The sequence below is a fragment of the Cricetulus griseus genome, chromosome 7 (assembly GCF_003668045.3).
Source record: "Cricetulus griseus strain 17A/GY chromosome 7, alternate assembly CriGri-PICRH-1.0, whole genome shotgun sequence".
NCBI classification, from domain to species: domain Eukaryota; kingdom Metazoa; phylum Chordata; class Mammalia; order Rodentia; family Cricetidae; genus Cricetulus; species Cricetulus griseus.
The window spans coordinates 49,264,908-49,280,892 of NC_048600.1; the positions used below are offsets into that span (position 1 = coordinate 49,264,908).

A 15,985-nucleotide genomic window follows, 5' to 3' on the forward strand; every position below is an offset into this window, starting at 1 on the left:
AGTAAAGGGGAAAGAGGTGACAAGAATATACAAAGTCCACATTCACTTTTGTTCAGGTGTGAGATGGGTAAAAGCTAAACACAGCAAGTGTGTGGGACAAAGGGCAGTGCACTTCACAGGCAAATAATGAGGGTGTAGAAAGGCAAGTTTAGAAAACTAACAGAAGTGAGCAGGTATATGGTAAGTAAGCCTCCTTACTTCTTGTGGCGCATTACTCACCGACTGATTGTTTTTATTACTTAAAAAATGTATAGTAAGAATCTTCAAAAGCAGGGCGGTGATGGCACATGCCTTTAATCCCAGCACTCAGGAGTCAGAGGCAGGTGAATCTCTATGAGTTCAAGGCCAACCTGGTCTACAGAGTGAGTTCCAGGACAGCCAAGGTTACAAAGAGAAGCCCTGTCACTAAAACCAGAACCAAAAGCAACAAAAAGCTCCAAAGATGTTAACTTGCAAATTTCAGATGCAATCCCAGTTGTCTTCCTTAGAAATCAAAAGACCCAGAGTACCTGGGGTCCCCAGCTCTGAGGAGAACTCAGTGTCAATTTACAAGTGATAGCTTTGTCTGCCCCATAGGCTTGTCTCTTAACAGCAACAAAAGGATTGACTTTTGCTGCTCCCATTAACAACAAGCATCCATTCTTCTAGGATGGTACTTTCCTGGTAAGAGATAGTTCTAAGAAAACAGTAAGCAACCCATATGTCCTCATGGTATTGTACAAAGACAAAGTTTACAACATTCAGATCCGTTACCAGGAGGAAAGTCAAGTATACTTGCTGGGGACTGGACTTCGAGGAAAAGAGGTAAGGACTTCATGCTTCACTCTTTACCCCAATTTCATGCTGCATAGCAACTATGCAGGTAAATCACATGCTGTGTAGCAACCATGAAGTTAAGTCACATGTTGTATAGCAATGATGCTGTTAAACAACTTTAGTGAAGCCCCTCACCCCATTTACTGAAGGAAAGAAGACAAACACTACAAGTGACTTTCCCACTAGGTGTGTCTTTCTTGTGTTTTCATTATAAATAGCCCAACATTATAGACATACCCTGCTTGTGGTACTTGGGACTGAACCTGGGGCCTTGTACATACCAGTCAGGTGCTAACCCCAAGCTCTATCTCTGGTCCTGAATTGTAACTTTTAAAGTTTAAAAAAAAATTGAAAAATACATTTAGGAAGTGTCAAAGGCAGTATCATCTATTTTGACTTCTTTTGACATTTCAATGTAAGATTATGGTATGTCTATAAAACTTTACTAAAATAAGTTTTAATAAATAAATAATTGGAAATAAGAGGGGCTGGAGAGATGGCTCAAAAATTGAGTACTTGCTACTCTTGCAGAGGACTGGGATTCTATTCCCAGGATTCATATTGGGTGACTCACAACCTCCTGTAACTCCAGTTCCAGGACTTTGATGCCCTCTTCTGGCCTCCAAGGGCACTGCATGCATAGTACACAATACAGACACGCAGAGACACACATATACACAAAAGTTAACAGATAAAAATTTTAATTTGGAATCCCACATAATAAAGCAGAGAAGCCTAGAATTACTGCTACAGTAATTATTGAGATACTTGGGGCATTTCTTGCTAACCTGAGACATTTGGCTCTGTGAAGATGGTCATATTACCAAAGAAATTCTCCTGTTTGGCCAAGTCAACTCTTTGGTGTGAAAATAACCATCAGGCTGCTTTTGTGGAGGAAACCAACAAATGTAACACACTAAGACATCTTTTTAATGTTTTACAAGGCAAACCAGCTGAACAAAGCAGTGACAGAATGAGAACTATCCTCTAACAATTTTACTCCAAATACTTTAAATCAGTGACAAGGCTGAGCAGAAAGAACACAATTTTGGTCAAACATTTGGGTCACTTGCTCCCTGTCGACATAGCTGCATAGTCTCTCCAGAGGCAGAGTGTCACCTCCCAAGATTTCTCTGGGTCTGACATGAAAACATGTTTCCCCGGAGGGAGGTATCTGGACAGTTTGTCTTGGTACAACCACGAAATCCAGTTTAGGTACAACTTGAATTCTGGTCCAGGGATAAGTGGAACCAGTCTGCCTGTACTGGATGATCCAAGTTATGGATGCAAAGACTTGGCTACTGAGTCCTCATTGTGAGTGTGGAGGTGAAAGGGAAAAAATGGTTACACCATGCTAAAGCTTCACTTTCAGAAACGACCCCCGTCTGACCTCCTGGTTCCTTATACTGCCTACTAGTTTGAATTGTGACAATGTGGGGATACATAAACCCAAACAGAAATGAAAGCCAGAGTGATGGCTCCGTGGTTTAGAGCTTTGGCTGCTCTTCCAGAGGTCCTCAGTTCAATTCCCAGCAACCACATGGTGACTCACAACCATCTGTAATGAGATCCGGTGCCCTCTTCTGGCCTCCAGGCATATGTGCAGACAGAACACTGTATACATATTTTTAAAAACTAAAAAAAATAAAACCAGAGGCTAATACTAAGCCATGGATATCATGATGGAAATGTTTAGGGTAAATGAGCCACTACAGAGGTTAATTTTTTTTTTATTTTTTTAAAATTTGTGTGCACCATGGCACATGTGTGGAGATTAGAGGACAACTTGTATGTGTAAGTTCTCTCTTTCCTCCATGTGGGACCTGGGGATTGACTTCAGGTCATCAGGCTTCTAACCTGGGCCATCATGCTGACTCAACCTAACATTGTTCTCTCTTAATTAAAATTTGTTGACTATTGATGAGAAGTTTATAAAATGCTTGGCAAATTTTATTTTTCCCACATTTTCCCCAAACTGATGCAAATTAGAAAAAACCCACAATTACAAAATGTGTACTGTCCATTCCAATGTTAACTCATCTTCCCATTTGACTTTCCCAGGACTTTCTGTCTGTATCAGATATTATTGACTACTTCAGGAAAATGCCACTGTTGCTCATTGATGGAAAAAATCGAGGCTCTAGATACCAGTGCACACTGACACACGCTGCAGGGTGTCCATAGCAAGCCCGTCAAGCCAATCAGCATTCCTGACTCTGTCATCAATGGGTGAAGATCAAGCAACCTTAGGAAATGGATGAACACTTAGGACAAAAGCAAGCCCCTTAATGCAGGCACAGAGTTTTGCCCTTTTCCTTTAAAGAGTGTTTGAAGATTGCTAAATATCCCATAATTTATTTATTTTCTTCAATGTCTGCAAAGTGCAGAAGTAATCACGCCCACATCTGAAGTCTGAGTGCATTGCAGTACTTCATCTCAAGACCTGAGATTTTGAACAATCCATCTCAAAATACAGCGCTTTACATATTGCAGAAATAATGTGGGCAAGTTCAAGAAGTACTGAAACTGATGGTTTTTGATATCAGACATTTTATAACGAAACTTTGTCAATCTGAGGCACAACTTTTTTTTTTTTTTACACAACTTAAAACAATTAACTTGAGAGGCTCCAAAAACATAACTCCATTCTTTCTTATTTGGTTTTACGGGGAGTATTTTTTATGTATTTTTTCATATTTGAGATAAATGCATGTTGGGATAAATTCCTGGGATTAAAGTTATCTTTTGCTTTACTCTTTTAGACCCTTAAAGCAACCTAATTGTTTACCCCACACTGTTGTATTTTGGTTTTAAAATAAATGCAAGCTACAAATTCTGTGTAAGAAGAAAACAGTTTTAGATTCAGTGATGCAGCTTTGCTGTCAAATGCACTGTTTCTGTTGCTTCTTTATTGTATCCTCCCATATCTACATCCACAGTGTAACCCTCCACACCTGTCTTGAAAAGCATTTTCTAGTATTGAAGATCTCCTGGGAAGATGGAGCAATGCTTTGCACACACACATTTCTAGCCCACCACTTGTATTAGCTGGCTTTCAGTTAGAAAGGTTTTGCTCAGTATGGTCGTTTGTTCCTGTTCCTTTGGGCCTGTGATGGTTCATACAGGATATTTAAGTGTAAATGTGTGGAGGACATTCATTCACCTCATGGTGGCTGGGAAGCAAAAGGGAAAGGAAGATTCAGTCATCTCCCTTAAGGGCATGCACCTACTGGCCTAATTCCATCCCACTAGGCTCTGCCTCCTAGGGTCCCACCACTGACCACTGTTGCCCTGTTTGGGGGAAGGTGTTAGGCCTCTAACACAGGGAGGAGACTTTGGAGATTACCTATCCAAACCTCAGCTCTGCTTTTCTGTCATTAACACAAGTGTGCTATGACTCCTGTCTCATCCTTCTCAGACTGGCTTATAAACTTTTCAAAGCATCTCAACTGTCCTTCACTCTATAAACCACACTTAATGAAATGTACAGTTGGGTCAGCTGGGTTTCTGTTTATGTTGCTTCACCATTTTTTACTGTATGATGGCCTGGGGGTAATGCCTATTACGTACAAACTGTATTTCAAAGTGAATTTTGCTTTGCTTGGGCTAGCAACAGGTGGTATGAAAGTCTTGGTCAGCCATGTGACTACCAGGATACCCACCAGTACTTTACAGTGTTATATGTTGCAGGTGGTTTTCATTTCTTTTGGGGATGCATATTGAAATTCAATAAATTAAATAATATGCTCAGCATTTTAAGACAAAATAGAGTTTGTGTTAGGTAACTTTGTCCAACTGCATGATCTGAGCATTAAGGCAGGCTAGGCTGAGCTCTGATGTTCACTAAGTATTATCAGTGAATGAATTTTCAGTTCACAGTATTTCCCCTTGCCACTATCAAGATACAGTGTAGGCTGAGAAAAATTTGCAGTACTGTTCATGTTTAGCAAGCCATAACCTCGTATTCACCGAACACTGACATGCCTTGTTTTTCCAATTTGATTCCTTGGGGACTTTCAGTATCACTGTGTGACTTTTATGAACAAATGTTTTGATTTCACTGATCTACAAATTTTCAAGTGGAAAAGAATGTATTTTTTCGTGAGTTGAAAAGAATATTATTTTGGAAGGGACCTTGAAATCACCAGGTTGATACTGAGGACACACTAAGATAAGGAGTAGGTAGAAAGTGGAAATGCTTAACAATGACAATGTTCTACAAAATCTCATCCTTACAAACCCAGAGTTCTCAATTTAAGACCCAGAACTTGGAAATGCTAAAGCTTAAACACTGTATTCATTACATTTCCTTAGCAGGATGTCCAACGGGCATTGACAGCATCTGTACTGTGTGAAACACTGAGCTAGGTCCTGGGGAGAGGGCAGTTGGACACTGCAGGCATTTTTATATCTAAAGGTGATGAAATTTAAGGACATGGCAAGCCTCAAAGCATCTACTGGTAGCTCAGGTAGCTAAATTTGTCAACTGAATTTTAGAATCACTTGAGGGTGTATCTTCGAGGATGCTTCCAGAGAGGTTTGACTGAGGAGGGAGGACCCACTCTAAATGTGGGTTCAGTGCCAGAGCACAGCATTCATCTCTTTCTGCTTCATAATGGTGGACGCAATGTGACCAGCTGCCTCAGAGCCCAGTACCTTCCCCTCCCTCCCTACCATCATCAACCACATCCTCTCAAAGTCAAAGCCCAAACCACCCTTCTTCCCTTTGGGCTGCCTCTTTATGGATGTTTGCTCACAGAAACAACAAAAGTAGCAGTGGGTAAATGAGACAAAATGTATTTGAGTCTCTTAGGGCAAAAATGAACCTGTGGATAATGTGTTCTCTTACACTCCTATGACTACAATCATGGAAGTCTCATGTTTTCAGGACTAGTACACGTTTATTTGGGTACTTTCAATTCTAATTCTTCTGCCAGTCTTGCCTATCTGAACCATGGGCCTTATAACTCACAGCTGGATCTGTCACAACTGCTCAGCTCTTTGCTCATGGATTAACATCTTAACAAAAGTTAGGCATCAGGGTCCCTCTCCGAAACAGAAAATCAGTCCTTTTTAGGGCCTCCCAAAGGCAAAGCTGTCTGTTGCTGTGCTACTACCATCTTCAACCCAGCACACGAATGAAGCCTCTCTAGAGCAGAGAGAATGAGGCCAGCACATCAAACACAGACAGGTCAGTTTCCAAAGTCAGACTTCCAGCTTTAGTGGAATCAGTTTCCCTTTGAGACATTTAAAACAAAACAAAACAAAAACAAAAAAAGACCAGCTTTCAAGAATATGATTTGCATATTTATTTACTTATTTTTTAATTTTTTGTTGTCTATTTTTTATTTATATTAGAAACAAGATTGTTTTACATGTCAATCCCAGTTTCCTCTCCCTCCCCTCCTCCCCTGCCCCCCACTAACACCCTACCTATCCCATACCAATTTTATATTAAACTAATAAATTTAGTTATTCCAGATTTTTAACCAGAAATTTAAAACAAATACAAAAAAATTCAGTCAGATAAACTGATAGAAGCAAGGGCTACATCTGGTATCTCAGGGTCTTCAAATGGGTGGCTTGTTTCTGCTTCCTTGGGGTCCTCAGTCCTCTTGGGCTGACCAAAATGGAGATTGAGGTCACACAGCAGGATATGGGAGAGTTCTGTGTAAGGGAGAAGACAGAGTGGCACTGGTGTCATAGTAACTATCACTGCTTTAAGGGGCTATTTCCTAATTTCTAAAGATGTTTTTCAAATATTTACTGATCAAGCTGCTACTGAGGTGTGACCTATTTTGATTGAAAACCACAGGTATACTAGAAAGGACCTCTACCCATCCACTGCAACACTGTGTAAATATATCTTAAACTTAGCTAACTTACATATGCACACAGTGTAAAGAACAGGGGCCACCCCTAAGACATTACAAAGACAAGCATTTGGCTTCAACTTTTCTTGACTCTTGTTTTCTGTGTGTGTGTGTGTGTGTGTGTGTGTGTGTGGTGGTGGTGGTGGTGGTTTGCTCTCCTTTGGTGGTGTGCCTATTAAGCTTTGTTAACTTGACACAATTCAGCCATATCTAAGAAGAGGGGATTTCTTTTTTTTTTATCATTTTTTTTATTTGAATTAGAAACAAGATTGATTTACATGACAATCCCAGTTCCCTTCTCCCAGAAGAGGGGATTTCAAGTGAGGAATTGCCTACATCAGACTGGCCTGGACAGGAGCCTGTGGGGGGCATTTTCTTGATTGATAGGTGATGTGGATGTAGGCAGTGCCATCCCTAGACAGGTGTCTAGGCGTATAAGAAAGCAAACCCAGCAAGCCAAGAGAAGCAAGCCAATTAGCCACATTTCTCTGTGGTCTCTGCTTGAGTACTTGTCCTGACTACCCTTCATGATGGTCTGTAAGCTATAAGGTGTGATAAACCCTTTCCTTTCCAATTTGCTTTTGGTCGTGAAGTTTAATTACAGAAAAAGAAAGCAGATGAAGACAGGATAGGTATAAGTATGCTCTCTCTGTATCTCAAAAGACATGTTTTTTCTTCTTCTTTTAATTTCTGGCATTTGCTCCTGACTAACAACATTCTTTCACTGACTCCCCACCCCTCTGAATATATTGGAAGAGGAAAGCTTTTACTAACTCACTATTTAGCCTTCAATTTTACTCATATAGGTCCTCTTCAAGAGCTGGATTTTGTAGGTCCACATCATCTCACTTTTGGGGAGAGGGGCAGGCTTGCTCCTAACAATGCTTGGTGTTTTGGTGTTTTTTTTTTATTTTTTAAACAGGAACATGGTACCTCAAATGTCTCCTAGTTAGTAAATTGCTTTTCTCCCTTTCATAACTTGACCATTCCCTTATTACAAGTCTCCTCTCTCCCAAGGAATTTATTTTGTAGTACTGGAGATTGAACTCAGGGCCTTGTACATGCTGGGCAAGCCTTCTATCATTACTACATGGCCCTCATATTTTGAAAAGGAACAGAGAATTGCTAGAGCTATCTGGATAAAGGCTTATAAAAATTTATCATAGGCAAAAATAGTGTCTGTGTGTGGCCACCTCAGGAGTAATGATTATGAGCAGCAGTATATATGGCATAGCAGAAAGATGGAAAGAACCTGGCCCCTCTTTCATTAATCAATTTCAGGGCTGCCTTCACTTTGGATTGTCTCTCCTCATAATTCACCTCACATAAGGTTGGTATTTGTTTCTTGCAGCTGTAGGTCTAAGAAATGATAGACAATATCTACAAATATCTGACAACTATAAGAATAACTTTACATTAAATCGCTTTCATGAGTAGTTAATGGGGCTTATAGATGAAGAGAGTAGTGGTACGGATTTCAGCTAATCCCCAAGGAACTATCTAAAATGAAATGGGTTAATTGATGAGAGTTCTCCAGCATCCTGTCTCAGGGAAAGCTTATCCCTAGAAATACTCAATCACAGAAATTTTACATGGCTAGGAGAAAATAAGAGAGCATATCTATGGCTGACCTTCAAGATTTATTATTACACTAAAGTATATTTAAAATGAAAACCAATTCACTTATAGAATCAAACTTTTAACTCTTAATCTGGTATAACTTCAGGAGCTTAGTTAAGAATTCATAGATAAAGACACTGAATTTTTTGGAATGTGATACATTCATGTAACTGTTGAAGGAAAGGAAGGAAGGTAAATTTATAAAGGTTAGATAATTTCTTGGTGTCAGAAATAGGAATTCAGGCCTAGCACCTTCACAAATATAGTTAAGATTATATTGTAAATACCTCTTTTTTTTAGATTTTATTTTTATGTGCATTGGTGTCTTGCCTGCACATGTGTCTTTGTGAGGGTGTCAGATCCCCTGGAACTGGAGTTACAGACAGTTGTGAGCTGCTGCCATTTGGGTAGTGGGAACTGAACACCAGTGCTCTTAACCATTGAGCCGTTTCTCCAGGCCCACTGTAAATACTTCTTAACAGGACAGTTATAATTAGTGGGAAAACTACCCTAGCTGAAGCACAAATTAGCTCTACCATTTCTTTTACAGCAGTGACATACAAACACGTTGATTGACTCCATTCTTACCTTTCATCTTCTTCATCTCCAAAGAAATTGTATTAATGTTCTTAATCATAGCTTCCACTTTTTGCTTATGGTCATGATGATTATTCTTAAACATCTGATTATAAAAGAGAAACAGAAATGATGTAGTGGGGTGGGGGGCTGGTTCGAGGACTGAGCAGTCAAGAGTACTTAGAGCTCCTGCAACCTAAATTCGGTTCCCAACACTCACTTTGGGCTCCCACAACTGCCTTTAACTCCAACTCCAGGGGATCCAAAGTCTTCTGGTCACTTCAGACACCCATGCACAAATGGCACAAACACACACAGTTGAAAATAAAATTTAAAAATTATTTTAAAAAATAATATACATGTGTATTTTAAAATTAATGTAGGTAATTAATAAAAGAAAAAAGTTATTTTAGAATGAAAATCATTGTCTTTTCTAAATGGTTAGGCCAGTTATAACCTAGGGAAGCATCAATTTGTTTTGTTTTTCCAGGTTTCAAAGGGAATTGGATTTGAAAACAATTGCAAAAAGGATTCTTATGGTGAAGTTTCTTCTTTACCAAACCACATCCACAAGATGGGGCCCTTACAATAGAAACATAGTCCCCTCTACAGAAATCCTCATTTATAAACTTACAATTTAGCAATTGTGTAGGAGCTTTCCTAATTTTATGTTTACTTAGTGTCTCTTACTCTTGAATGACAGTGCCTACTTGTAATTTCTTTAAAACTAAAATCTGATGTGATTCTATATAATTTATTGACAAGGATAAACACTTGACTATCTGAAATGTATAAACCGACACATTGTGCTATATATAGTACAGTAACTATATCAAGACTGTCTATAGAGAGATGGCTCAGTAGATACTAACCATTTAGTCAAAGCTGGCAAAATGACTTGAAAAATAAACCACAATTAGCCCAGACAACTCCTGCCATATGAAAGCTGGTAGTTACATGTCAGGATTGTTGGTGTAGGATAATAAAACCAAACTAACCACACCAAGTTTGACCTTGTCTTTGTACTTTCCTGAGTTCCAGTCATTTACCCTATTTTCCCTCACCCCCTTGGCAGCAGCTTATTTTCTTTTCCAGACATTAGTGAATAAAACACACTTGGCATCTACCTCTAAGATCCTGAATATTAAAACAAGAATGCTAATAACAATCTCACTTGGACATGCCAAACCCAGGATTCAGGTTTGAGGTGGGGGAAACAAAACAAAACAAAACATGGTTTTAAATAGTAAGCGTAAAACTTCATAAATGATAATAAAACATGACCATGAAGCTCATGGGAATGTCCTGAGCCCCACACAAAGGATAGGGGCATGAGCATCGCATCGGAGGGCTTAGGGTGCCCGAATCCCACAGGGCTGGTGACAGCTCAGCTTTACTGTTATTCAAATGATGCTTAACTGTGCACAGAAGATCCATGCCACCCCAGGACTAGACAGAGTCAGCGCCAACATGGCGCACACGAGGGCATGACGTCACTAACGCACTTGCCCACAGGACCCGGCCTGAGCCCTGGACCCCAACTCCTACAGAGGGTTTCAAGGGCAGTTTCTCTTCAGAAGCCATGCCCTGAGGACCTGTACTCTCTGGGGGTCACCGAGTCCCCGCTCTCCAACCCCTGCTCAGTGGCTCGGGACAGGCCTAAGGCAACCTGGAAGTTTCCACAGCCTTCACCCACCTTCCGGGTGCCCATTCTCCACCCACCCTGCAGCCGGGAAGTTAGTCTGGTGACTGAATGGCTTCAAATAACTCTCACCTTTCCAACTGGTCACCACAAATAAAAGACTCGTCACCTTCAACGGACCGCGTGCAGACAGACCCTCAACAGCCAGCCAACTCGACTCTACGTGTGGTGAGATGGCGGGGAAAACCGGATAGGCTTCCTGATTGGCCAGCGTATATGACTACATGATGATTGGCCAGCGTCTCTGCATACTGCATTCTGACTGGGTAGTTTCTTCACCTGTGGCATTCTGGGAATTGTAGTCTAAAATGAGTAACTCGACCGAAGATTCTGGATTCTATACCAGCAAGGCCTTGGCATTTTCTGCTTCCTAGGTGCTGGCTTACCTGTATTCTCTTTCCAGAGTGCAACGCTGGAGCTAGGGGCAGATTCTAGATTGACTCTGTTTTGGTTTGGAGCCGACTTTACCATTCCTTCAGTTGCAGAGGTACAGATAAACGTGTAACCATTCTGAGGTCAAATCCCCTCCTCCATCTTATGGAGCAATGAAAAATAGCTTGGAGTAATATTTTGAGGGTTAAGTGAGATAATTCATCAGAAATGTTTGGTGGGTGGTAACTGTGGCATTCTAATGGTTTGCTTTTTTCTTTGAAAAATGGTTTCTCTGTGTAGCCCTGGCTGTCCTGGAACTCACTTTGTTTGGCCTCAGAGATTCTTCTGCCTCTGCTTGGATTAAAGGTGTTCCCTATCACCGTGTGGCTTGATGGTGTCATTCTTAAATTTTTTTTCAGATGAGTAGGATACAGATGAGCTGACAGACACAGTGGTTTCTTGCCAAGTGGATTCAAGCCATCTTTGCTTGCTTCTGAGAGGAATTCCTGCTGCTGCAAGCTTAGGAACTGGCCCAGGCATTTTACCTGGTGCTCTGGGTTAGTGCCCTTAACCTTTTGAGATCTTAGGTCTCCAGCATCAGGTGCTAGAGCATTCTGTTTTCCCCAGGCCTCTGACACAGTACAGGGAAGCCTTATTGAATTAGTGCCTCCGTGACAAGCCAGAGCACAGTCTGTTGGTCATTTTAAATTTAGCTTACCTTCAGTTCAACAATGTAGAACTTGCCTTATGTGGAGTCCAATAGATGAGGAAAGTTTAGGAGAACAGAGCTTCAGTCCTGATGATAGCTAGCTAGGTGGTTCTAGAAGACTACATTTTTCTTCTGAACCTTCATTTCCTCGTTGGGTTTCCTTGTGAGAGGCACAGGGTTGGTTTCACTCCTGGTTGGGTTAACATATAATAGCCTATTGCAGATTTCATGATTGCAGTACCCATATTGTTATTATTGCTATCTCATCTTAAACTTCCCACCCTTTAAATTTACTTTAGAAATTATATATCACCAGTATAGTGAAATAAAAATGTGACTAGAAGGTAACAGGAGAAGATAAAAGGCAATGAAAATATGACTATTTTGCATTACATGAGCTTGCTTCTTGATGCCGTGTCTGCAGAGCCTGGTCTTTGTTTAAATGGGTTCTTACTGGTCAGGAAAGTATCACAAACTGAGACTTCCATCTGAATGGGATCAGAAAGAGTGGAAGAGTTAGAAGAGGAGTAACTCTCTGTGAGTATGCATGCTGTTTGATGCCTATGTGCCCCATATAAGCATCCTTCATACCACTAGTGGGATTTGTCCATGCATTTGGGGATCCCGGATTAGATTCTCTCTGAAAATCCTTCCTTTTCTAAGGCTTCCTAATCCTCTGTGTACTAGATATAAACTTTTAAATTCTCAAAAAGAGGAAGCCTTTCTGAATCAAATGTGGTTTCATACAGTTTCCTGTGCCAATACTCCCCTCGAATAATGTTTTTTAACGTAACTGCTTGATGTCTTATTTCTGTTTGGAACTCTGAGTTAAGAGTCTGTAAGTAGACACAAAGAATTGACAACGGATGTTCTCTGTGCTCACTATATCATATGTTATGTTAGGAGCTTGACTCTGACAGCTCTGAAGCAGCTATTATCCCAGTTACATAGAAAAAAACAGCTTATTCTCACATAGCTTAATCCCTGCCCTGCTCAAGAGTCCACAGCCAGTGAACTACAGAACAACAGAATTCATCGTGTGTCTGTGATTCAGTCCTTCTGTTATTCTCCCTGCACCATTATGGCTGCTTCCTAGGCCAGATTACCATCTCCTGGACTAGATTTTCTCCCTCTCAAATTCCTGTGTTGGGAAGCTAGCCCCCAGCACCTCAGACTGTGACTCTATTTGGAGCACCTTTAAAGATGGGATTGTGCTTTGAAACAGAGATGTTAAGATCGGACTCAATCACATCTTAACAGTACCTTATATAATATGAGAGGGACTCTAACATGCAGAAAGAACCAGTGATGTTCATATATAAAGATCACTTGAGGGCACAGCAGGAAGGAGGCCATCTGCAAGCCCAGAAGCCAAAGAAGGAACCAAAGCTTTGCATCCCTCTGGCCTTGAACTTCCAGCCTCCAGAACTATGAGAGGCTGTTTCTGCTGCTGGTAATGCTCTATCAGTGGTGTCTTGTTAGGACTGCCTAAGACTATCTTGTGTTGGTAAATGAGCCCGACCTGCCTCCCAGGACTTTTAGTTTTAATTGACCACTGAACTTAAATACACACATAATAAAGACACACAGGCACACAAATATGGAGTGGCCAGCACAGAGTGAATGACATTCGTTTTCTGAACCAAGGACATCAACAATATAAAATAAATAGAACCAGCACCAACATGTTAAAAAAGCAAGAGTAGCTTAACAGCAAAACAACAGGAAGAATACATTTTCAGAATAAAACTGACTTACAAGAAGAGCATGCCATCTGTTCCCCCGTCCCCCTCCCCTTTATATATGCTGGAAATTCCCTGCAGATAAAAGCAGGAATAAAGGGGGGATATTTAAGAAGAAATGTTGTTTAACTAGGTGCACAAAGATAGCATTGTAATTGGAGAGTCCTGCAAATCAAATGGTGAGGAAGGCTAACACTGTGTAGGACGTGAGTGGCTGAGCACATTGAGCCTATTTCAGAATCTACCTAGTGTTTTCAGTAACCACCGTTGCTTCACTTCCTGTGCTTAAAATGCCTCTTACGGGACTAACAGAATTTTTGGTAACCTCTGTAAGCTGCCCACCTACACACAGGCTCTAAATTTCTCTTGTAGATAGATTGGAGTGGCTGTCATTTGCAAAGGCACATCATTTGATATTCACAGAGAATTGACTTCATATTTCTTTTAAATAATCATCATAGGAGGAAAGACAGATGAAGAACTCTGAAAGGTCAACTATGGCAAAACACTGCCTTAGGTGTCAATTTATTGTAGTGTGTCCCCTCCTTTAAAAGCTATATAGTTAAACACTCTGTCTTTGTGGATTTTTTTTTCCTAAGAAAATAAAACCATAAATGCGTGATCTGCTACTTACAGCTTGGGACTCTCATAGTCAAGACCTCCCCCCCCCAAAGGAAAACAAGTCTATTGTCCTTATTAATTTGGTAGTAGCACTTTACCAGAACCCAACATAGGTTGCAGTTGTTAATTCTAATGTTAATCAAATAAAGGAGATTAAAAGGCTGGTGAATTCCCCATGACGAGGAAAGCTGGTGCAGAACAAGGTGATAAAGCCAGTTATGGAGCTGAGTTACTTTTATTGCAAAATCTTGACATAAAGCCTTAGTTTCCAGGAAAACAAATTGGGTAAATTACCTTAATTTTGCTGGCCCTCAGGGTTTCTGTTTCTCTCCTGTCAGTTCCTTATCAATTAAAAGTGCTAGCCGCTGCGTCTAAGGACACAGGATTCCTAACTCCCTTCTGAACATGGCTGTGTACCATCCTGTGAACATGAATTTGGGAGGCAGCAGCCCTGAACTCATACTATAGCAGCAGCATCTGAAAGGCATGACCAGAGGCAGAAAGATCTGGAAGATTTCCTTTGTGTCCAGATGACCAGGGCTTTCTCATGGTCAACTACACAATGGAATCAGAAGACCTTGGCTGCTGTGATGGAAAAGGACAGTTAGAGTCACTGCCCACTGCCATCTTCTAGGAGTTGGTGTCAGGCAGCCATTTGTTTTTTTTTTTTTCTCCCAGGAAATACCTTCTGAAATGCAGAATGATGTTAGTAATGGGAATCTACATTGCTCCTCACTTACCTCCAAGTATGAAATTACAGTTGTATCCCAAAGCCTCTTTCCCTCTGAGACAGGGAGCTACCCGGATAGGGCTGCCAGACAAAATACAGGTTATTCAGCTAAGTGGAATTTTACAGGAACAATAGAACATTTTTAGAATGAAGGTCCTGTGTGTCTAGTATGATACACTTACATTGAAAATTTGTGATTTTTCTGAGATTCAAATTTAACTGGGACTCCTGCACTTCTGTTTGCTGAAGCTGGCACGTCTCTATCCCAAACACTTCAACTGTGAACACAGCAGTGGGAAGCCTTGTAGAGGCAGTGGGTACAGAAGCCAAGAGAAAGATGAAGCCTTCCAACGCGCTGTTCAAAACATTAACACGGATGCACTTACTGTGTCTGAATTTGGCTCTCCTCTTCCTTCAGTTTCCCTGTGAAGCAAGCAAGGAAGGGGCTAGTTGTCTGAGAAAGCTGATGCTATTCAACAAGGCACCGGTTTTTAACAGTTTCTTGCCATGTCTTTTTGTTTGAAAATTCTTGGTGCTTGGCTTCTAAGATATCCCTTTATCTAGCAAGGCATATTCACGACACAAGTTGTGTTTATTTCCAGAAATCCACCAATCAGAGGACACCTGTCTCTGTCCCAAAATAAAATATGTTTCTAATTCTATTATGTCAGCCATCCATCCCATAACAATACTTCCTCTGTTTATTAAAGGCATAGATCCTGATCTAATGTCACCTCCCTCTGGGCATTGTGCTTCCTCCACCCCCTTGAATTCTCATCAGCTGTCCATGGAGTGAGGAATGAGCATCTTTATCAAAGGATTTATTAGGTGAATGAAGTCAATTACACCAGAATGTAAGGGTGCTCATCTTTTGTTATAAAAAATGCATATATATATATATATATATATATATATATATATATATATATATAATATTACATGAATGAGCAGATTTGGAAGAATATCCAGGAGCATATGGGCAAGGATTACTAACACTTATCATTACAGGACTTAAGGCTGACTACTTTGTATTTATTTGGTTGTAATTTAACCGGCAGCCCCTTCTCCCTATTTTAAATTCTTCTGATCATTGCTCAATGTGGTAAATCAGCCACATTCAAACAGAGATCCTCAGTCCTTACACAGTACCACAGGGACTCAATGGGTGTCTAAAAAGGCAGATTCTGGGATGTCCCTCAAAGACTGATTTGGCAAATCTAAGGA

At 40.6% G+C, this 15,985-nt stretch overlaps 2 protein-coding genes across 2 annotated transcripts in view; one reads left to right on the forward strand and one right to left on the reverse strand.

The window, feature by feature from the left end:
- Positions 1 to 3,440, forward strand: part of Lcp2 (lymphocyte cytosolic protein 2) — a 40,850-nt gene extending 37,410 nt beyond the window's left edge. The window contains exons 20-21 of the mRNA XM_027425210.2: positions 649 to 804; positions 2,878 to 3,440. Of these exons, the coding sequence (XP_027281011.1) occupies positions 649 to 804; positions 2,878 to 3,000 (279 nt within the window). The 3' untranslated portion in view covers positions 3,001 to 3,440. The remainder of the gene's footprint in view (positions 1 to 648; positions 805 to 2,877) is intronic.
- Positions 3,441 to 6,208: 2,768 nt separating this feature from the next.
- On the reverse strand, positions 6,209 to 10,779 carry CUNH5orf58 (chromosome unknown C5orf58 homolog). Its single transcript, XM_027424839.2, has 3 exons — positions 10,660 to 10,779; positions 8,898 to 8,991; positions 6,209 to 6,483 (listed from the first exon to the last, which is right to left on the reverse strand). The coding sequence occupies exons 2-3, from the start codon at positions 8,989 to 8,991 to the stop codon at positions 6,335 to 6,337; spliced, it is 243 nt and encodes an 80-aa protein (XP_027280640.1). The 5' UTR covers positions 10,660 to 10,779; the 3' UTR covers positions 6,209 to 6,334.
- Between the last annotated feature and the right edge of the window lie 5,206 nt (positions 10,780 to 15,985).